At 37.9% G+C, this 23,205-nt stretch overlaps 3 protein-coding genes across 4 annotated transcripts; 1 reads left to right on the top strand and 2 right to left on the bottom strand.

Annotated features, from left to right (window-relative positions):
- Positions 1–694: 694 nt before the first annotated feature.
- LOC120471380 (putative oxidoreductase ZK1290.5) lies at positions 695–5,512 on the bottom strand. 2 transcript variants are annotated; one of them, XM_039661195.2, is made up of 8 exons: positions 5,175–5,512; positions 4,411–4,659; positions 3,757–3,858; positions 3,591–3,682; positions 2,446–2,628; positions 2,102–2,161; positions 1,822–1,946; positions 695–1,329 (listed from the first exon to the last, which is right to left on the bottom strand). In XM_039661195.2, the coding sequence occupies exons 1-7, from the start codon at positions 5,263–5,265 to the stop codon at positions 1,851–1,853; spliced, it is 873 nt and encodes a 290-aa protein (XP_039517129.2). In that variant the 5' UTR covers positions 5,266–5,512; the 3' UTR covers positions 695–1,329; positions 1,822–1,850. The 2 variants fall into 2 exon arrangements, with proteins under 2 accessions (XP_039517129.2, XP_039517128.2); XM_039661194.2 differs by lacking the exon at positions 1,822–1,946.
- Positions 5,513–6,131: 619 nt separating this feature from the next.
- On the top strand, positions 6,132–10,800 carry extl2 (exostosin like glycosyltransferase 2). Its single transcript, XM_039661205.2, has 5 exons — positions 6,132–6,249; positions 7,115–7,542; positions 8,041–8,111; positions 8,267–8,382; positions 10,085–10,800. The coding sequence occupies exons 1-5, from the start codon at positions 6,227–6,229 to the stop codon at positions 10,476–10,478; spliced, it is 1,032 nt and encodes a 343-aa protein (XP_039517139.2). The 5' UTR covers positions 6,132–6,226; the 3' UTR covers positions 10,479–10,800.
- Positions 10,801–13,107: 2,307 nt separating this feature from the next.
- On the bottom strand, positions 13,108–22,996 carry vcam1a (vascular cell adhesion molecule 1a). Its single transcript, XM_039661314.2, has 6 exons — positions 22,885–22,996; positions 22,509–22,787; positions 21,714–22,013; positions 18,385–18,645; positions 15,854–16,120; positions 13,108–15,507 (listed from the first exon to the last, which is right to left on the bottom strand). Exons 1-6 carry the CDS (start codon positions 22,943–22,945, stop codon positions 15,344–15,346), a joined length of 1,332 nt encoding a protein of 443 aa, XP_039517248.2. The 5' UTR covers positions 22,946–22,996; the 3' UTR covers positions 13,108–15,343.
- Between the last annotated feature and the right edge of the window lie 209 nt (positions 22,997–23,205).

The following is a 23,205-nucleotide window of genomic DNA, read 5'->3' as shown; positions in this document are numbered from 1 at the left end:
ACTAGAAGTTGATGGTTCAAGGTATTGCACCTTAAACCTAAAAAGATTATAAAGAGACATCAGAAAATTAATTTAGGGCACAAATACAATTTCTTGACTTCAAAAAACTAAACAAAACATGACTTATTTATTAATTTAATGTGTTGGAGGTGATTGATATTTCTGATTGATAGTTCTTTTTTTATCAAGTGAATCTTTTTGCTGCGAAAACTTTGATTTTTATAAAGTAAATGCAAGATGAACACTTACTGGACTGAGGTAACATGTGATTACTTGATTATTTATAGATCATGTTAAAAATTCTTTAAAAAAAAATTAAAGCCTGACGTGTGCAATATGATACTCAAAAATACATGCAAGTTTGTATGTGTTTTTCTTGAATATTGTATTACATGCATACAAACATTAATCAGCAACATAAAAACATTACCAAACCTCACTGGCTCTTGCAGAAGCTCACGAGAGTGAACCTCATTGGCTCTTGCACATCAAGTTAACATGTTTGAGCTTCTGTTTATCACAACTGATGTGTGTGTGTATTGATTGAGGAATGTTCATATGTGAATTAAAAGCCTAACTTGAATCTCTTCATCATATAAAGTGAGCATGTCTCTTCAGAAAATTCGCATATATGGATTAGTTTTACAATTTCTTTATGAACTTTTTGAAGCATCAAAGAAGTAGTGGAACAGCATGAGAAGTCATCAGCAACACTTTATTCTTGTTTTTAACAATTTCACATTTCTACGAGTTTAAAATAGAATTAGAAACAGTTGCTAAAGTGGTGTTTTTGATTTAACCAACAATTTGGCAGATTTAAACATAATAGAGGAGAACAGAACCTGCATCTGCAACTGATAATAATAGAGTGTTTTATGTTGATCCATGTTTCGTGTTTGAGTGTACAAGATAGTACACAATAAATACACATTGAGGTTGTGTATTTGTAAATACATTTGGCACAGATAATGCATGCTAATATTTCAAATATATATTTGAGGCAAAGATTCTGTACCCTGTACTCCCCCTACTAATGTAACTATAAATATTTAGACCATAAATTTACCACATTTGCTATGTCATTTTAAAAGGCACGTGTGACAGCAGCTGCTTTTAAATCACTGATTGCCTTGAATTCATCACTTTCATAAATGACCTTTCCTTTCACATTGAGATCAGGATCCGTCAGCGTCCTAAAAACAAACCTCTTGGATTTTGATTGCCAGGTTATCCTTTCCAGATTGGATGAGTGAGATGAATCAGCTTCTGATTGGTGTGCAAACCACTAATTTGGTCCATGTCTTCTGCTCTTAATGTGAATCCAAAAACCTGTTATGTAATTATGAAGCTAATATGATTATCAGGTAAAGAAAAACACTCAAATCCCAGACTGATCTCATGAAATGGCATATGTATGACACGGCAATTTCATATTTCCATTTTTGGTGTGCTATCAACACGCATAATCGCTTTTCAGCATGTTTATGAACGCCGTTACTTTATATAAATATATGACCAACTTGTTACTGGGGTTAATACGATTTATGAGTCTTCCCCTACCATCCTAGGAAAAAAAATATACATTTTGCTTAATTTCGCTCGGGCATTTAACAGCGTAAACATACACGTGGCTAGCTCAAAATGCGTATAGATAACGCGCCACTTGACTTGAAAGTGGCGTGTATGTTTACGCAAAAGTCATGAAACACTGAAACTGTCTTTGAGATCATCCTTCATAATGTACATTACTACTTTAATCTACAATACCATTTTGGTCCCTGTTATTTGTAAATCACAAACTAGACCGTTTTCCAAGCTCACCTGAACAGGTGGTTTTCTTGGAGATTTGGTCATTCCACATGAGTTGGGTCCCAGCTCACGTGTCTCCCATCATGCAACAAACTCAGAGCTGCCATGTCTGAATCATCCAACCTGAACCCAAACACCTGCGCAGCACAACATTACGAGTGTGGTTTAAAAAGGATGATCTCAAAGAAAATATACTGTATATATTATACACACACACATCTATATCTGTAGGCGCTATATAAATGTAACAAATTATTATTATTAAAAAAAATGATTCCAGCTTTAAACGTACTTGGCAGTTTTCAAGGATCCTGTCCGGTTTGGTGGACTTTGGAATTGTGACAACTCCATTCTGTAAAGAAATGTAGAACAAAGTTAATGAATAATATTATAACGGCTACTTCTGAATTATATATGCATGACATTCTGGAAAAGAAAATAATATATCTCAAACAAAACTCACAGTTGGAAGATGATCATTACATTATTGAAACAGATACTTCACAAATATTATATTATTTAAGTTTCTACGGGTTTGGAACAACATGAGTGGGAGTAGATGATGTCAGAATACTGCATTTTGCATGATCCCTATAAACTGCAGTTGAGGATCATCTTTTGAAGAGCAAACTGTACCTGAATACTCCAGCGGATGCATATTTGTGACGCGCTGCGGCCGTATTTATGGGCGAGCTTCGTGATTGCTGGGTGAGTGAGGGCTTGACCTTTGGCCAAAGGACAGTAGCCTTCAAAAACAATATCCTCCTTTCGGCAATATTCAACCAGCTCCAGGGGCTGCTGGAAGGGATGAAACTCCACCTGCCAGTAAATCAAACTCAATAATTCATTCAGCTTCATATTGATCCGTTTTTTAAAAAAAACTTTTCATAATTAAAATTGTGGGACTTGTGCCACAGTAGACCTTCTGTTGGCTCAGACCACATTGGATAGCCTTCGTTGGCCTCATGCATCGATTATTTACTATATAAATATATATTATTATTATACTGCGCATAAAGCTAAATGAGGAATGAATACATTTGTATATTTTTGATATTGACCTTTTGACCTTGCTCTGTTCTGTGATGCGCGTTCGTGACTCTCCTGTTCGAACTCGTTCATCAAAATGAACGAATCGGTTTTCGTGAAAATTAACGAGTTGACTCGAGAAAAGATTTGTTCATTTTGATGAACGAGTTCGAATAGGAGAGTCACGAACGCGCATCACAGAACAGAGCAACGCGACCATTTGAGCTTATAAAACTTAAACTTTGTTATTTTTTTTTTTAAATGAGTGATCGTTTCGCTTGATAAGACCCTTATTCATCGTCTGGAATCGTTTAAAGTCCTTTGAACAAACTCTCATTTGGACCTTGAACTGTTTGGTTCCCATTTAAGTCCATTATATGGAGAAAAATCCTGGAATGTTTTCATCAAAAACCTTAATTTCTGATCGACTGAAGAAAGAAAGACATGGATATCTTGGATGACATGGGGGTGAGTAAATTATCAGCAAAAGATTTTTTTGTTTTTTAAGTGAACTACTCTTTTATTAACAGATTTTGATATCATGGAGAATAAAAATAACCATGAATTCTTTATACATTTTCATGTTTTTTTTTTTTAAAGACTACAGTAGTTTTTCTATTTTATTAATACTCTCAGCTCCTTTTTTGCACTTCATGCTTTCTAAACAAAGTTCATTATCCTCATCATCAGCTGATGCAGTTCTCATTTTTAAGTTTGAAGAGTTGCGTCAAAAGCCATTCGTTCAGTCGTACCTGGTTAACATGAGGCACGATTCCACCGCGATCCTTCAACTCGTTCAAGTGGTGGATGAGAAAGTTACTCACTCCAATGGCACGACACAAACCTGCAACAAGGAAGAGTTACTGTCTGAGTTACTGTCATTTCTACACAGTGGAATGAGCCAAAAAGAGCACGAACCCTCATCATAAAGCTCCTCCAGAGCTCTCCACGTCTCTGCCCGAACCTCGCGACTGGAGAGACCTGGAACCATGCAGTCAGGCCAGTGCATCAGATACAGGTCTGTGGAAAACAGTTGTTTCAAAAGCCATTACAAGACGTTCAGTGGTTGTTTACAAAGAAATATAGCATTGAGGTCCAGTTTTGACTTAACGGGACAGTTCACCCAAAAAGGAAAATTAGCCCATGATTTACTCACCCTCAAGTCATCCTAAGTGTATATGACATTCTTCTTTCAGACGAATACAATCAGAGTTATATTAAAAATATATGTCCTGGCTTTTCCAAGCCTTATAATGGCAGTGAATGGCTGTTTCTGTTATTTTACTTTATGAAATCTTAAATATAGACATTTTCTTACATGAACGCATCGCTTCAGAAGGTCTTTATTAACCCGCCCGTGGATGGATGCACTTTAATTGACTTCAAAACAGAAACAGCCATTCACTGCCATTATAAAGCTTGAAAGAGCCAGCACATTTTTTAAATATAACTCTGATTGTATTTGTCTGAAAGAAGAATGTCATATACACTTAGGATGACTTGAGGGTCAGTAAATCATGGGCTAATTTTACTTTTTGGGTAAACCATCCCTTCAAAATGTCACTCTTTTACCCAAGTAATCCACCCCCAGCCTGGCACACGAGTCCCGGCAGGCTTGTTTGGCGCTCTGGTAGCCGTAATCTCCAGGCCATAGTTTGGTGGTGAGCCAGAGCTCCTCTCGAGGAACAGCACTGTCAGCCACAGCTTTCCCCAAAGCCTCTTCACAGCCGTAACGCTTGGCCGTGTCTATGTGTCTTATCCCGCACTTCTGTAGAGCATAAAGAACCGCCTCATGACTGTAGCCTCCATCATGAGATGTTCCTGACGAATGAGAGACGGCAATAATTCAAAACCGTTACACTTGTGTATGCGTATTGACAATAAAGACACTGCACAAATAATAACTGGTAAGTATATGATGGCAGTTTTGATGTCACTTAACAAAAAACTACTTTTTATAAACACTCCAAAAACATTCCTGCAGTTTGGTGGATTTTGGACTGAGCATTTTATGACTATAAATGTCATTATGAAATTATGAGATAAAGTCAGACATAAGTCATAATTATATTAAAAAGAATAAAGAAAAACAACTATACAAACAAAGAATAAATTATGACTGTCACAGTTAGGACATATGTATTTCTATGTCATAATTTATATCTTTTATGTCATAATTTAAAATTTGTATCTAATAAATAAATCTATATGTTAGCCAAAATTATTACTGAGTGAGTCAGATTGGCCAAGTCAGATAAACAAGCAGTGCCAGTTAGTAGAAACACTCTTCTATCATTTATATCATATATTGTTGCATTCGGATGTCATAATCTCACCTAAACCCAGAATGGGAATGTTCTGTCCATTCGACAGCCTAACCGTAGGACAGGACAGCGCAGTGCAGCTGCTGGGAAAAATTGTCACCATATTTCAGCTCATGTGCAGAACACGATTCGATGTGTATCAGAGAAGAAAACCGGTTTCAGCACTAGCTTAGTTTCTCACTAACTGCCACTCTCTGCAGGAAAGAACGCGAACGTTTCTGTAAATATGTCTGTAAACTCACAGAATAAAACACGTAAAATGCTTCACCTATCTCTACTTTAAAGAAATTAGCGTTGTGAACGAAATTGTTCTGTTGAGTCGAATATTTTAATGAACCGAATGAACACGAATCGTTTGTTAAACTGACCGAATCAGTGGTCTAGCTGCTCATTCGGACCAGATTCGGAAAGTAAATACAAATCTTTTTTAGTTTCTCAATGGCTTTATGTTTTTAAAAGATAAATCGCTCCAACAAACTTGAATGGGATATGGAATTTCGTGGCCAAGGTTTTTTTATTTCTTCTTTGTATGCTCAATAATAACATACCGTAAGAACATTGTCAATTAATTACATGCATAAAACAAACAAAGAAAAAAAAAATGATTATACAAAAACAATGAAAAACAAAAGATGACACGGTCGGCAAGAAGGCACACAACAAATTTATTGATACAATAAGATACATTAATATACAAGGACATATTTGTGCATGTGTTTCAACAAATATATATATTTCTTCCTAATATTTAATAACGTTACATCTTAGAGATTTTGTATTATGTAATAACGAAGAGATTTAAGAAGTGAGATTAATTCATTGTCAAAATAAGGATAGAATACCATTTGCAAACTTTTGTTTATGAATGAAGAATTTGCCATAAAATAAAGAAATTAGCAATGTACTCTAGGGGTGGCCAACGCCAACCCAAGTGGGATATGACGTAAAGAACCACTGAACCGCGTTCGGAATCGATTCACAGAAATGAATCGGACAGCCATTCAGTAGAAACAGAGTGCGCATGCGCGAGCAAGTAAACTTCCTTCAGGAGTCTTGTGGTTTACATGATGGGAACACAATCAATGAGGTACTTGCTTGGTCTTAGTTCAAAATGCAAATCTACTCATGTTACTGTCTATCATGACTGCATGTCTGTTGAGTTTATTTGCCTCATGGCATGCATGTGATATTCGTCGCATACAGTGTCTTTCACCGTTAAAGTTTTAATTACAATGTTTTCTGTTGTTTTTAGACAGGCACACAATAATTTGTAGTAAAACTGTTGGCATGCATGATAGGCATCCGGGTATAATTAACATATGTGTTAGCACATATTATTCCCTGTTTGTTGTGTTTGCTCGATTTGGACCTTTTATGTTTGGGCCATTAAACAACATCTGAAACATTTGAGAACAAAACCTGCACAGAGATGATATAACAGTGTCTCAGTGCTATATCTACATTTAATAAAAATGTTTCCCCCTTTATTAAATTCCACCAATAGTTCTGTAGGCTAAATGCTGTTATGGTCAGTGTGGAAATGTGTAAAATGTGTTTGAAGGATTACAAAACTAGTTGCTTTACTCTAAAAGCTATGACTTTGCTTCCTTATTCTGAACACATATTTAGACGAGTGGGTACGATTTTTTTCTCTTTTGAGAATACAGTAAAATCTGTAATATTTTGAAACATTATTATAATTTAAAATGCCTGTTTTCCATTTTAATATACATTAAATGTAGTTTATTCCTGTGATGTCAAAGCTGAATTTTCAGCATCATCACGCCAGTCTTCAGAGTCACATGATCCTTCAGAAATCATTCTGATACGCTCATTCGCCATTCAATAAACGTTTTTTACTATTATGAGTGTTGAAAACAATTGTGCAGCTTCATATTTTTGTGGAAACCATAATGGATCTCTTCAAACCTCTTGTCTTCTCCTGTCTTCAGGTTTGGTTTGTGCTTCTGCAGATCATTGGGCCGAGTGCGGACACACTTCATCATCATCTCTATTGTGTTGCTGCTTCTGGCCGGAGTCTCCCTGACCTTTTTATTGCCTAACAATGAGGACGGCAGGATTCTCCGACAGCTCCGCCATAGATCCAACGCCTCACTCACCCTCCCAGACCCAAAGGACAGTTTTACTATAATCATGCAAACGTACAACCGCACCGATATACTCCTCAGGCTCCTCAATCATTATCAGGCTGTGCCTCACCTGCAGAGCATCATCATAGTGTGGAATAACCCCGGCGAGCCACCGCCCAGGAAACTGTGGGATGACCTCGGCCCACACCCTGTGCCCGTCTTCTTCAAAGAACAGAGCGTCAACAGAATGCGCAATCGACTGCATCCGCACCCCGAGATCAAGACGGACGGTAGGTGTGTGTGATTCTCACGTGAAGGAGAGGTGACCTGCCAGGTAGCAGACACAAAAAAGTTACAAATGTATTTTTACCATTTAGGGTCAGACTCAGGGGTCAAATGACAAATGAGACTGCCCACGATAATAAAAGGATCTAGATTAAAACACACACATTTTAATATAACGGGGACAGTGCAGATTACTAAACATTTTATTCATTCAAATAACATACATTATTAATATCTAAATACCGTCAAGATTTTAGGGAAGTCACAATTTAGAGCTGGGACTAATTTATTTGTAATAAATGAATAGTTCATATTTCAGAATCATAATTTAACATGTATTGAATACAATCAAGTCAGTCAAACAGGTTTGGAACGGCATGATGGTGAATAAATGATGGCAGAATGGATTGTCATGTTTGTGTGGACTGTCCCTTTAAGGCACAATCCTACTAGATTCATTACGTCTTTGAGATTGTACTGACCGACACTCTTTCACCCAACAGCTGTTTTGATGCTAGACGATGACACATTGGTCAGTGTTCCCGACATCAGCTTTGCATTATCTGTCTGGAAGGTAATGTTTGCCATAAGCATCGTGTTATTGACATTCTGTGAAGATATTTTCCGAAATATGATCAGTTTTACTTGACTATCTTTTTACATTCTGTTTCAATTACTTTCTTCAGAGACACATAAACAATCTTGTTCTCATTTCAATTTGTGTTGTAGCAATTCCCGGATCAGATAGTGGGTTTTGTTCCTCGGAAGCATGTGACCACAGCATCTGGTGTGTACAGCTATGGCAGCTTTGAGCTTCAGGATCCAGACAAAGGTGGAGGCGACAGGTGAGATTTGGAAAAATTCTGCATTCCCAATTAATCCAAAAGTCGGACATGAAACCAAAACTTGACCTACTTACTTAATGCTTGTTACTGGTCTTATTGTCCAATGATTCATTGGAGCGCATTATTCCAAAGGAAAAAGGAATTTTTAACTCGCTTCACCTCCGAAACAACTTTCCTTCTGCTCTTTTTATTGTTCATCACTTTCTGATAGATAAGGTTTGCCTTGTCCTATATTTTCATGGTTGAATATTCTGAAATATTTCTAAGCTGTGTGAAAACATTGCTGTGACTAATAGCTGTAAAAGCAAGTGTGCTTCATACCTCCTGAAAAGTGAAGCCAAAGCATTTGCATCGCCCCCTGGTGGCTGGCTGCAGTATAGGTCATAAACCGCTATAAAAACGAAGTGTAATGTCATGATTGACAGCTGTGTTGCACTTGAGGGCTGCGTTTGTGTTCATTTATGCTCTTCCCTCACTAACTTCCCCTCTCTTGCTCAGTCGGATGTCTGGAACTGTATGAGTGCCCACTAGGGGTGGACTTAACGACTTAAGATGTTTTAAAGTCAACACAGAGAATCTCTAATATGGGGAGAACTCCCACATTAAACTTCTGGGTTCTGAACTGGTTGCAGTTCCACTCAGGGTTCATATGAGGGCGCTCACAGGTGGAGTGCAGAATGAATGGAGGTATATGGAGCAATACCCCTAAAAATCCACTTTTCTCAGGATATAATTTTTTGTCTAGTAATTTGAACGTTGTATTTGAAAGAAGATGCAACGAAATTACACATTACTGAGTGTTAGATTTTTTTAGAGTCACTTATGTGCTTTAAAAAGTCTTTTAAAATGTCAATGATGTCATACACATTGTGCATATATATATATATATATATATATATATAAGCTGTTCAAGCTGTTCCTTGTTGTGGATACTTAAAGGAGTAGTTCACTTTTCAAAAAACGTTTGCTGATAATTTACTCACCCTCATGTCATCCAAGATGTCCAAGTCTTTCTTTCTTCAGTCGAAAAGAAATTAAGGTTTTTGATGAAAACATTCCAGGATTTTCTCCATATAATGGACTTCAATGGGAACCAAACGGTTCAAGGTCCAAATCAGAGTTTTAGTGCAGTTTCAAAGGGCGTTAAACGACACCAAACTATGAATAAGGGTCTTATCTAGGACCCTTCGAGTCATGACTCGAAAAAAGATTTGTTCATTTTGATGAACAAGTTTGAACAGGAGAGTCACGAACGCTCATCACAGAACAGAGCAAGGTGAGCATTTGTGCTTATAAAACTTAAACTTTTTTATTTATTTTTGAAATGAGCGATCGTTTCGCTTGATAAGACCCCTATTCATCGTCTGGAATCATTTAAAGCCCTTTGAACAGTTTGCACTGAAACTCTCTTTTGGACCTTGAGCTGTTTGGTTCCCATTAAAGTCCATTATATGGAGAAAATCCTGGAATGTTTTCATCAAAAGCCTTAATTTCTTTTCGACTAGAGAAAGAATGACATGGATATCTTGGATGACATGTGGGTGCGTAAATTATCAGCAAAAGATTTTTTTTTAAAGTGAACTACTCCTTTAAATGTATGTGATCCCTATTTCACATTACGAAAGTAAAGTGTGTTTAAAAAGCTGCACAAGTCACAATCACGCAATACAGACAAATAAATGTCATTTCACCATTCCATTAGCTATTCAATGATCCTAGTGGGAGCGGCGTTCTTCCATGGGCGCTTCCTGAAGCTGTTCCAAGATCAGCCCGGTGAAGTGCACGCTCTGGTGGACCAAACTCAGAACTGTGACGACATCGCCATGAACTTTGCTGTGGCACATCATCTCTCGCAGGTGTCCGGACTAAAGCGCCCCTCCGGGGTGTTCGTGAGGCCCGTAGATATGCGTAACCTGGAGAAGGACGCCAGCAGCGGGTATGTGGGCATGTGGCACAGAGCGGAGCACATGCTGCAGCGCTCCTACTGCCTCAACAAGCTGACGCAGATCTACGGAGAAATGCCGCTCCGCTACTCCAACATCATGATCTCACAGTTCGGCTTTCCCAGCTATGCTAATCACAAGAGCAGGATATGATGTCGGGACATTTTGAGTGACGGATGCAATCTCAGAAATGAGATATTGCATCATGTTTTTGGACAAATGCCATGTCTGGCGATTTTAAACACTTGGAAGTGCACATCTCATTATACGTGAGTTTGTCCAACACAGGTTTGATGGAATTTTGCAAAGATAACTTTTTGACATTCTCAGGCCTTTGTGGTTTTACTTTTATAATAGCTGTAATTTTAGTCTTAGATTCTTTTTGTTGTTGTTGTTGAGAATTTATGCTTGTTCTTATGATACTATGAAAGCTTATTTGCACCCACAGAATAAAAAAGAAAAAGGATATCCATTACACGAGAGTAGATGTTTAAACTTCATGCTGATTTGGACTCGGCTTTCACCAAGATAAGCAAAACTAAGACGTAGCTTTACAGTAACCTATGCTTCTCCATCCATTTACGCCCTTTCCATATGGTGGTGTGACTCCCCTTCTGTCCGGCGTTAACGGCTGCAGTGTACTTGGTGCGTCAGCACACACAACAGCAACTACAGTGTGATCTCCCCAGCACCAAAACCGTCTAGACTGAGCTGAGTAGGGGACATGTCTAGGGTCTTCAAGTGGCCACCTTCCATCCACTCCTCAGTGTTTCGTCGACTAGCCCACGACACCTCATGAGGACTCGACAGTGACTCCGTCCCCTACTCAACTCAGCCCAGCTTACTGACCTTTACATCTCTCCTGCTGCTGAGGTTGCTCCTTCCTCATAGTTCACTTGCAACCTAACCACAATCTCACAATCTCTCCGCAACCCAACCATACGGACCAACCGGCTGTCGAGCCCCGCTGGTGCGTTAATGCAGTTTCATTGGCAACAGTTTTGTTTTGTATGGCATACCGCAAAACACAATATCTGACCAACCACCCATCATACATGCAATATATACAGGAACGTAATATAATATTATGTTTATTATAATAATAATTACGTTCCTATAATATTACGTAAGATAATTATTTGTGACTTTGTATCTCGCAATGCTGACTTTGTAACTTACAATTGCGAATTACGGAACCATTAAAGGGGGGAGATGAAGGGAAAAAAATATGACATGAGTCTCTCTCTCTCTCTCTCTCTCTCTGTAACACTTAAAACTCACACAAGAATATATATGGTTTTAATGTGAATGATTATCATTAAGGATTGTGTTTAGTACCATTTTAAAGGTCTCAGGGTGATGGTACAAATGTCTCATTCCCAAAGAAGTAAATCAAGCAACATGACATCATGACTTTTGCGTAAACATATACGCCACTTTCGAGTCAGGTGGCGTGTTATCTCTACGCATTTTGAGCTATCCGCGTGTATGCGTTTATGTCTACGCCATTAACGTCCGCGTCATTCCGCGTGTCCGTATACGCAGTCAAATCTCCAGTCATAAATGCCATTAACCCCAGTGACGGTTAAGTTTAGGGACGGGGTTGAGGTAAGTCATATCTTTTTTTTTACCTAGGATGGTAAGGGAACAGTCATAAATGCCATTAACCCCAGTGACGGTTAGGTTTAGGGACGGGGTCGAGGTAAGTCATATATTTATATAACGTTAAGTCAACGGCGTTCATAAACACGCTGAAAGGCGATTATGCGTCTTGATAGCACGCCAAAAAATGGAAATACGAATCCATTTCATAATGTAGGGTAAATGATTTTCCTCTTTGTTTGTAGAACATTTGATTTGCATTGATTATCTTATCAATTGATTACGAAAGATTAAGATTTAAAGATGCACAGATATCATTGAAAAAAACCTTTTCAGATGAAATAATGAGTTAATTAATAAGATAAAATTTGTTGCATTTAATTAAAAATCCCTTTGCCATGAGAAAAGACGGAACACGCGTGAGACCTTCACCTCTAATCGAATACAGCCATACAGGCTCGCTGTTAGCTCTGGCCCAGCCCTAGCCCGGCAGTGGAAACGCGGCTACTGAATCGATTTAGACGGCCTTACACTGGTTACATGGAAAAACAATGTCACAACAGAAGACGTGCGAGTTACAGATTAAAGTGATCACTGCGAATGGAGCCAAAATATCACTGCTGCCATGCCATGATCTATTTCCTGAGAGCAAAATTCCTCTGAGCAGATGTTGTAATCCTTTAATTACAACATCTTATCACACAACAGGGAAAGCGTATAGTTACTCCCTTATATTTTATTGATTTTTTTTACCCCATTTTAAAAGCCTGTAAAAACCCAGCAAGCACAAAAATTACATAACAGAACTGGGATACAGTCTTTGTTACACGTTACATGTATTTGCTAAGTCATAACAGTAAATTATGCATAATTAAATGCGACAAACCCTAACCTTAAATCTAAAGGAAGGAAATGTAGTTTATTATTATTATTATTACTCAGTACTTAAATGTGTAACTACCCTAACAAACACACCTTAAAATAAAATGTCACCCAGACCTTTTTGATAAATTAACTTTCACTTTTGATTGCGTGCATGCGTTCAGAAGCCGATAAAGCAGTCTAATAATATTGCTTTACTGGAGGAACAATGAAGGCCTTGCAGGATATCCAGGAGATTATTTGCTTAATGTGTATGTTGGCAAACCGTGGCGGTTCTAGAATATTTTTGTAACAGGGGCCATTAAGGAGCCACATGTTACATTCAGAGGCCAAGTACAGAGTACATTCAAGCACGCAAAATAATTTATTCAGTACGGTGCCAAATCATTTCAGTAGTCATTCCTTTTTTAAACGCTCTAATAAAAAATGATGAGCCCATAAAGTTCTTAATCTTTTTTTTTTCATTTATTTATACTGTGCATAAATGACACAATGCATAAATCACACACACTAAAGTACAGCACAGCGATTAATTAATCAAATACAATACCATTTTTTACAGTGTGGATATATTTATACCCTTCCAGTTTAAACATCTCATACTGTACACTCTAATTAGGTATAGTGCAGCAGAGCAAACCTAAAAAGCTGTCAAAAAGAACCGGCAAAAGTAATGATTATGCAAATGTCAAATTTAGCAAGGAGACATTTTAATTGTTTATTAATAAACGAGTGTTTCTTCCAGTGTCGGCTCACTCGGCTGGAAAGATGAAGTTGACGATGCTGACTCGCGATCTTCGCAGTAGTGAACGCGCCAGAGAGAAATGCACTTTTCAACTTTCATACGGATTACATAAGCAGAGAGTCTGTTTTCTTTCGTTTTGAATTGTTCTGTTTAAAATTACACATTTCAATATAAATCCATTGTTCAGGTCTGTGAAGTAGGCTACCTTAGTTTCGGTTCATTTATAACTTGACTTGAGTTCACGCCCCGGCACCTCCGTGTCTATGGTTTATAACACAGAATTATGCGCTGCATTTGAATGCTTATAACTGTAAAAGAAAAAGGTAACAGTAATTAGGAGATGAAAACCTGTGACATTCTACCTGTAGCAGTTCATGTCCTCAGACTCAGATTTATGCATTTTTATATCAACATGATCAATGGTGAAATTAAACTGCAGCAGACATGTGGTACAAGAGTGAGCTCTGTAAGTTGTTTATGTTAGCTATTATTGTAATGTTATGTGCTTTGAGGCGTTGTGGTAATTTAACAAAGTTTTGCAAAATCTACGGTTCATGTTTAGAAGGAGGTGTGGCTTTGGAGACACTCTAAAGGGAGGGTGGGCTCTCAGGCTTTCAAAGTTAGCTTGCTACCGTTAGCCGCTCTGAAAATTGCCAAACCTTCCTTTTAATTTAACAGCCTTAATTTAGATTTTTAATGTAGATTAACTGCATAGTGGTGAGTTGATATAATGTGTTCTTAAGATGAACGAAGGTCTTACAATTTTGGAACGACATGCAGGTGAGTAATTAATCATATTCATTTTTGGATGAACTAACCCTTTAGATAATCAAGTTAAATCACTTGATATAACTACACGCCTGAAAGCACTTCATCTGCAGCAGTGTATTTGAACACCCGGAGTTTTGGAACAAAGAATGGAACTTCCTGAAGAGATTGTGTACTTTGACTGATAACGAAACCGAATGAATAATGCCTGTGATAATTAACATGTCAAATAAACTCATTACATTGTTCTTGGAGGAAATGGGAAAAGTCGGCGTGTTTCAAAGTTTAGTGAAAGGAATTTTCTTTTATCTGTGCCAAGATTTCAACACGTACAGTACGTGAAACGGCTCACGGCCTAATGCGCGTATTTTCTCTACGCTTTTAGGCTATGTGCCTGCGTAGCCACGTGCAGACTTATTTGAGATTATTTGGCTGAGCCTAATATGAGTCAGGCTTCTCATCCACTACGAGTTTATGGATATTCACAGTTTATTGTCAGTTTGATGTCAAGCACCTGATGAAAGATAAACTAAGGAAATGAGGTTAAGTAGAGAAAAGGGTTACACTTTATGTTAAGCTGTATTTCTGTGTAATTAAGCATTTATATTAACACATACTGAATAATTATAACTGTATGTACTTACTATAAGGATGTTAAGGATGATAATTTCATTTAATTGTGCATAATTTATAGATATTCCAAGTAATTAATGACAGAGTTTTCATTTTTGGGTGAACTAACCCTTTAAGTGTCCAAACCTACCCCTGTTCCATGAACTTACCTTACATTAGCCAGTACTTTCTAGGTAAGTACACTGTAAGTACTGGACTGTAAAAGTAAGCGTTACCCATTGTATTTAGAGATTGTCTATCAAATATCCATCTTATTAGAAAATAACAGTTAGTCAGACTAAATAAGTACATAGACCAGCTTTGTATTCACCCGTCCATGAGATATTTACAGCATAGATAATGTCCAGGTGAATGTTCCTTTCATTTGGTTGATGTGCTCTTCATCTGTTCAGCTGAGTGTGATGTCACCGGAGTTTGACGTGGCTTTCTTTCTGCAGTATCGGATCAGCAGCCCAGCGATAGTCAGCAGCGACACTGACCCTGCAGCGGGCAATATGGCTGCGGGCAATATGGCTATGGGCAGGTCTGGCTTTTTCTCCTCCTTGAGTTGTGCTAGATTTAAAGGGCAAAGAATCGCGCATGTTTACGTTATGTCCATAAATACAGGATAGAATGTCAGGATACTACGGTACTGAAAGTAGCTTAAAGACACAACAACGGAATCTGTAACTGAAAGGATTTTGCGAGCACAAATGGAAAAAAAACAGAAGCTACCTGTAATAAAACGTGAGTCAACATATTTGACCACAGGTGTTGAGTTGTTGAAAAATGAAACAAGTTGATTCGTAATTAATAAAAACTATAATAGTATATAAATACTAAAATAAGACTGGTGCAAAGTGATTTCCCATGCAAAGACATTTATGAAGCGAAATCTCCAGAAATGCTACAAACTCACCTTCGACTGTAATGTTGATTGTGCTTCTCTCAGTGCCAAAGTCATTTTTTGCTTCACAAATGTAAATCCCTCCGTCTGTTATTTGGACAGATGGGATGTTTAAAAGCACAACTGTTTCGTTCAAAGCTCCTGACGCTGCGTTTTGAGACTGTCTATACAGAGTCAGATCTACGGACTCATCGTCTGAAGAACACAGTATGGTTATGTTCTCTCCTTCTTTTGGGTCTCCTGTGTGGCTTAGCTGAATTTTTGGGATGTTTGGAGGACCTGCATTTAAATGGAGGTTGAAGATCATAGACAGATCATGGACAGGTTTAAATTGGAGGTTAAACATCACAGACAGGTTTAAATTGGAGGTTAAACATCACAGACAGGTTTAAATTGGAGGTTAAACATCACGGACAGGTTTAAATTGGAGGCTAAAGATCACAGACAGGTTTAAAATGGAGGTTAAAGATCATGGACAGGTTTAAATTGGAGGTTAAACATCACGGACAGGTTTAAATTGGAGGTTAAACATCACGGACAGGTTTAAATTGGAGGTTAAACATCACGGACAGGTTTAAATTGGAGGTTAAACATCACGGACAGGTTTAAATTGGAGGTTAAAGATCACAGACAGGTTTGAAATGGAGGTTAAACATCACGGACAGGTTTGAAATTTGAGGTTAAACATCATGGGCGGGTTTAAATTGGAGGTTAAACATCACGGACTGGTTTAAAATGGAGGTTATACATCACGGGCAGGTTTAAAATGGAGCTTAAACATCACGGACAGGTTTAAAATGGAGGTTAAAGATCATGGACAGGTTTGAAATGGAGGTTAAACATCATGGACGGGTTTAAATTGGAGGTTAAACATCACGGACAGCTTTAAAATGGAGGTTAAACATCACGGACAGGTTTGAAATTTGAGGTTAAACATCACGGACAGGTTTAAAATGGAGGTTAAAGATCACAGACAGGTTTAAATTGGAGGTTAAAGATCACGGACAGGTTTGAAATGGAGGTTAAACATCATGGACGGGTTTAAATTGGAGGTTAAACATCACGGACAGCTTTAAAATGGAGGTTAAACATCACGGACAGGTTTGAAATTTGAGGTTAAACATCACGGACAGGTTTGAAATTTGAGGTTAAACATCACGGACAGGTTTGAAATGGAGGTTAAACATCGCGGACAGGTTTGAAATTTGAGGTTAAACATCACGGACAGGTTTAAAATGGAGGTTAAACATCGCGGACAGGTTTGAAATTTGAGGTTAAACATCACGGACAGGTTTGAAATGGAGGTTAAACATCGCGGACAGGTTTGAAATTTGAGGTTAAACATCACGGACAGGTTTGAAATGGAGGTTAAACATCGCGGACAGGTTTGAAATTTGAGGTTAAACATCACGGACAGGTTTAAAATGGAGGTTAAACATCGCGGACAGGTTTGAAATTTGAGGTTAAACATCACGGACAGGTTTGAAATGGAGGTTAAACATCGCGGACAGGTTTGAAATTTGAGGTTAAACATCACGGACAGGTTTGAAATGGAGGTTAAACATCGCGGACAGGTTTGAAATTTGAGGTTAAACATCACGGACAGGTTTAAAATGGAGGTTAAACATCACGGACAGGTTTAAAATGGAGGTTAAACATCACCGACAGGTTTGAAATTTGAGGTTAAACATCACGGACAGGTTTGAAATGGAGGTTTAAGATCACAGACAGGTTTGAAATGGAGGTTAAACATCACGGACAGGTTCGAAATGGAGGTTAAAGATCACAGACAGGTTTGAAATGGAGGCTAAACATCACGGACAGGTTCGAAATGGAGGTTTAACATCACAGACAGGTTTGAAATGGAGGTTAAACATCACGGACAGGTTCGAAATGGAGGTTAAAGATCATGGACAGAATGGAGGTTAAACATCACAGGTTTGAAATTTGAGGTTAAACATCACGGACAGGTTTAAATTGGAGGCTAAAGATCACAAACAGATTTAAAATGGAGGTTAAACATCATGGACAGGTTTAAATTGGAGGTTAAACATCACTGACAGGTTTAAATTGGAGGCTAAAGATCACAAACAGGTTTAAATTGGAGGTTAAACATCACGGACAGGTTTGAAATGGAGGTTAAAGATCACAGACAGGTTTAAATTGGAGGTTAAACATCACGGACAGGTTTAAATTGGAGGCTAAAGATCACAAACAGGTTTAAAATGGAGGTTAAAGATCACGGACAGTTTTGAAATGGAGGTTAAACATCACGGACAGGTTTGAAATGGAGGTTTAAGATCACAGACAGGTTTGAAATGGAGGTTAAACATCACGGACACGTTCGAAATGGAGGTTAAAGATCATGGACAGAATGGAGGTTAAACGTCACAGACAGGTTTGAAATTTGAGGTTAAACATCACGGACAGGTTTAAAATGGAGGTTAAACATCACGGACAGGTTTGAAATGGAGGTTAAAGATCATGAACAGGTTTAAAATGGTTTGACAAGACAGCTAAATTTATTTAGTTAATTTACCCACCTAGAACAATGACTTTTACGCTCATATGCTTGCTTCCCACTGTATTGTTTGCGCCACAGTGGTACCAACCTGCCTGAGACCAGGAGGCGTTATTGATTATGAGCTTCTCATTCTGGCTCTTGTTCTGTGCAGGTCCAGTCTCATTTTTCCACCAAAAGATTGTTGGTTTGGGATTTCCATCTGCATGGCATGTTATCTCCAAATGTCCACCAAGCTTTACTGAGGGATTTTTACTGGAAATTGTAATAGTCCCTGGACCATCTTAGAAAGAAATGAAGATTTTTTAATCATGACAAACGAAAAGTGATTTAATTTAATTTAATTTGTTCATAAGTTTGTATTATTGAATATTGCATGTTCAGTACAAGTTGAGCTCAATCGACAGCGTTTTTGACGTTGATTATAGATTGCACTTAGCTTTCCTTTTCTTTAAAAATAAGCAAACATTTGGGTTAAAATGAGGTGATTACGCTGTGGTCATGCTAGACTTTGAGCAAGCAAAAACGTTATGGACTCTGCAATGACATCACACTCGGCTACGTTTTAAAAGAAAGCATTTCCTCATTTAAAACATTAAATTTTAAAAAAATGTGCAATCTACTTCACGTTACTGCAATACTGCACATCTGAACATCTGAACATCTTCTATTGACGATAGAAAGATCTTCTATTGGCCACACGTCTTCACAAGGGACAAATTCATAGGGAGTTCACCAACACAATGAAATCCGTACAGGTTTGCATTTCCTGTCTCCAGCATTTAAGGGTCTGTTTACATGACATCGTTTTCAACTAAAACAGAGAACTTTTTACACGTTTTGCCTATTCATTTACACGTTGAAAATGATACCGTAATTTTCTCTGTGTAAACAACAAAAAAAAAATTATTTTGTGAAAACGGTAACATCATGCGTATAGAGTGTCAATGATATGACGTCACTGGGACAACTCGGAAGTTAGCGGCGCATGGGTTCCCTTGATCGAAAAGCTATCCATTTTCCCCAAAGACTTTTGGAAAATCGCAAAAAGATCTGTGTTCAACAAAAAATTGTGACCCTTACACGCTTTGTTTATCAATATAATCTTTATATGTTGTCTTCCTGCCTCGGGACTACAGGTGAAAATTAGCATTTATGCTATAACCTGGCTCATTTACAGTCTTTACAGAAATGTTAGTCTGTCCATTAATGTGCACTGTCCCAATTAAATAAGTAAATAAATAAATAAAATAAATTAACAAGTTCAATTGTATACCTTTTGAAGCCTATATACATTTTAAAAAACCTATATAAAGTTTAAAAAACTGGTGTGTTTTATGTCATAGATCAAAACGTGAAAATATTTAGAGGCTTTGTTAAACACAGACCTTATTTCAGGCGATTTAGCAAAAACCCATAGACTCTAGGGCGAGGGAACCGAGTGGTAAAACTCACTTCTGCGTTCCGAGTGGTAAAAAATGCCTCACTTCGGCATTTTATTGCGTGTTCAGTCTCTGGGCACGTAGTGTTTCTACAAAGTGTCATCGCCATCTGGCCTGGCAGCAGAAAACAGTGTTTTTAGTCGTTTTCATTGATCTGTGTGTGAACTGGGATCGTTTTCGACAATGTTGTCGCCTGTACGCGAAAAATGCAATGGAAAAGCGTTTCAAGTTTTATTATATTATTGTCGTGTGAATCTCGCGTAGCCAGACTTTCAGACTGATGCCGACTTCACACTGGCAGTTGAATTCAGCTCCGTAATACTTTTTATTAAAAGTTAAGTATTCTATTCATGTTTGTTTATCAGTACCATAGCAACGCTCAACTTCCGCTGTAATTGTCGGATAGAACCCTCCATAGCTTTTCGCAAGAGTTAAATTTTTTGAACGCATCCGAATGACCAACAGACATGATTTTCTTCGCACTCGGTCGGACCCGTTTCGGACCCATTCACTTGCGGTCTGCGAATCTCCATAGGAAATGAATGACCAGCTGATTTCAATTGCCAGTGTGAAGGCGTTGTGACGGCAGAAAGTCTGGACTCCATTGCAGTGTTATTGAACATGGACCACCCAAGAAGACGTACGACCATGGACACTATAAGAAGTGGACAGAGCGATCTCATTGGAACTCCATTGAGACGATTGAAGCCCGTTTTTGGCGATTTTTTTTTTTAGCACTTCCGTCTCTGACGCGCAGACCTAAACAGAGTTTGACGACGTAGATGTGACGTGAGCAACCCGTCTGTCTTCTAGTGGCTGTGGCATGAGAAATCTGAATCATTCCCTACCCAAACATGCAGAGGCGGAGAGTGTGAGTAGGAGCTGTCCATGAGCTAGGAGCAGGAGACACTTTTGCTAGGTATTCTGATTAATTATTTTGTCATTTTGCCTCCACGTTTCCCCGATTGCCCGCGAGCTTCTTCTCCTGTCCATACGGTAATCTCTCTACTGTGCGACAGAGAGTCGCGTGGGTATGACGCAATCGTTAGCTTACTTTCACTAAAACTGCTTCTACGGGGGCCATATCATACGTTACAAGGTAATGGAGCATTTTACACATTGTTGTGTTTCTTTAGAAATAAATAAAGGACAAATAAAGTCTTCAAACGCAGATGTAAAGTTATTCGCTGTCAAAGTGACGCCAAAATGAATGGGAGTCAATGGGAATACTAACGCAAGTGAAGTTCTGCTACAAGATGGCAGCTCCTGCGAGGCTTCAACTTCCGGTCGATGGATTACCCCTTTGCGTACGACTGACATTGTTCGGTGCATGTTTGGGGGCGTGAACATGTTAAATCAATGTCCCAACAATAATAGACCGGTGTGCAACCATATGCGCAATTTGGCGGGAGGGACGGGTTGTACATGTCAACATGATGCAGTTCGCTACGGTATGTAAGGATGAAACTATAAAGTCAAAGTCACCTTCATTTATTTAACGCTTTCAACAATAAAAAATGTTTCAATGCAGCTTTACATTGATAAATAATGCAACAAAGTTTGTTTCGGCTGTATATCAGCTCTTGAAAAAAATAGTGTCATATATAGTCCAGCTTAAGTAAGTTCAGTGATTGTTTTTGTTAAAAAAATTGTCATTGTCAAGCTCAGTTCAGTTCTCATAATGGTGTCAATGTAGGCAGATCAATAATATTATTGAATATCACATTCAAATAACAGGTTTTTCACAGAACAATTAATTCATGTGCTGTATTAAATCAACATTTCTATTATTAAATCTTCTAAAAAATTGGCCACATTTTTTTTTTTCATTTTAAGTGTCTCACAATAACCTAAAAAACCTTGTACTGAACCCAGAATATTCTTAGCCAAGTGTTATTCTACAACTTACATTCAGCATTCGAAATGCGAGTTTTTTCCAATCCAATTTCAGGGTTTTTCAGTGTTGCCTTGCAACTAAGATTCTTGCCGAGATCCGAGACAGACGGCGTATAATTGTACATATAGGAATGACTCTGAACACTATCGTAAGGAATTATTAGTTCATCCACATGGAGTGTCTCATTTCCACGAAGCCACTCAATTTCTATCCTTTCCAAAGGGTAAACATTGTGGACCGTGCAGTTGAGCGTCTGTGTTTGGTTTGCTATCAAACTCTTTATTTTGGCCAGTACAGGATCTTGTGGAAATGCTGCAAACAATACACTTCATCATAACAGCATTCAAATCATTTACACATGTTTTTTTTTTTCACTCCCTGTTTAAATCATTAAACGATAAAAACATTTTTACCATAGAAGAAACACTGTTACTGTTAATTTGCTACTGCCTAGTCTAATTGATTCCAGTTTGATAACATTTGTATCACTACTAGACAAGCAGCATTATGTAGTCATTCATTACAAAATAAAAGTACAACAGCAATTGGAACAACATTAAAACTTGTAAGGAATGTAATCATTATATAGTAACTTAACAATAATTATATGAATATTTGAAATGAATAATCGTGGTCAAACTGGAGTAGGCAGGTATTATTAACAAGGAATATTTAGGTTCCAAGCAGCAGAAGTGGATACATAAATCCTAGTAACTTATAGGCCTTAGTCTAATTATAAAGGTAAATTGCCTTATCCATTAACTCAAAATCATGTCTAACTGGGAGAACTGGAGAAACATTACTTACAGAATACTTGTATATTTGAGGTTTTCTCTTTATAGTTTTCCCCACAATAAGCTTTACACACAACTTTAATATTTTGTTTAATTGTTATATTCTTTATCTCCAGGCGGGAAACAGTCTGCTCATTTTTAGATATTCCTCCGTGAAAATTGTCCTGTAACGCTCTCCACTGGAAGGTCACATTGACTGGACAAGCATTCACGCGACAAGTCAGCTCCAAATCCGCCCCAACATGATTTACTGAAATTAGTGGGGTTAAGTGTACTTTAAAACCATTTTTTTCTGTAAAAAAGATATGCAAAATAAATGTCTACTGTCAAAATTATGAAATGTGGAAGGTTAAAATTCATTAAACAAAGTTTAAGATAGGTCTTCTTACCTGTTATTACACTGAGAATATTAATCCACAGTGCAAAAGTTATGCATTTCACTCCACACATCTTTCTTTCGTTTCTGCGTAATTCAGCATGGGTTCAGAATGTTGTTGGATATTCCCAGAGCCCCCCTTCCTTTTTACTTTCTGTTTCTTCAACAAAAACAAACCCATTTGGCTCACTTGTCTGTCCGACTTCAAGCCACACCTGCTCACATTTTCCCTTATATTCTCCAAATTGTGCATATAATAAAAATCCTACTTTAATTTCTAACCTCCAATAACCGTGGATAATACTATACAATAAGGATCCATTTGTTAACATTA

This window comes from Pimephales promelas, chromosome 5, assembly GCF_988280905.1.
Source record: "Pimephales promelas chromosome 5, fPimPro1.hap1.1, whole genome shotgun sequence".
NCBI classification, from domain to species: domain Eukaryota; kingdom Metazoa; phylum Chordata; class Actinopteri; order Cypriniformes; family Leuciscidae; genus Pimephales; species Pimephales promelas.
This window is presented reverse-complemented; position numbering and strand designations above follow the sequence as displayed.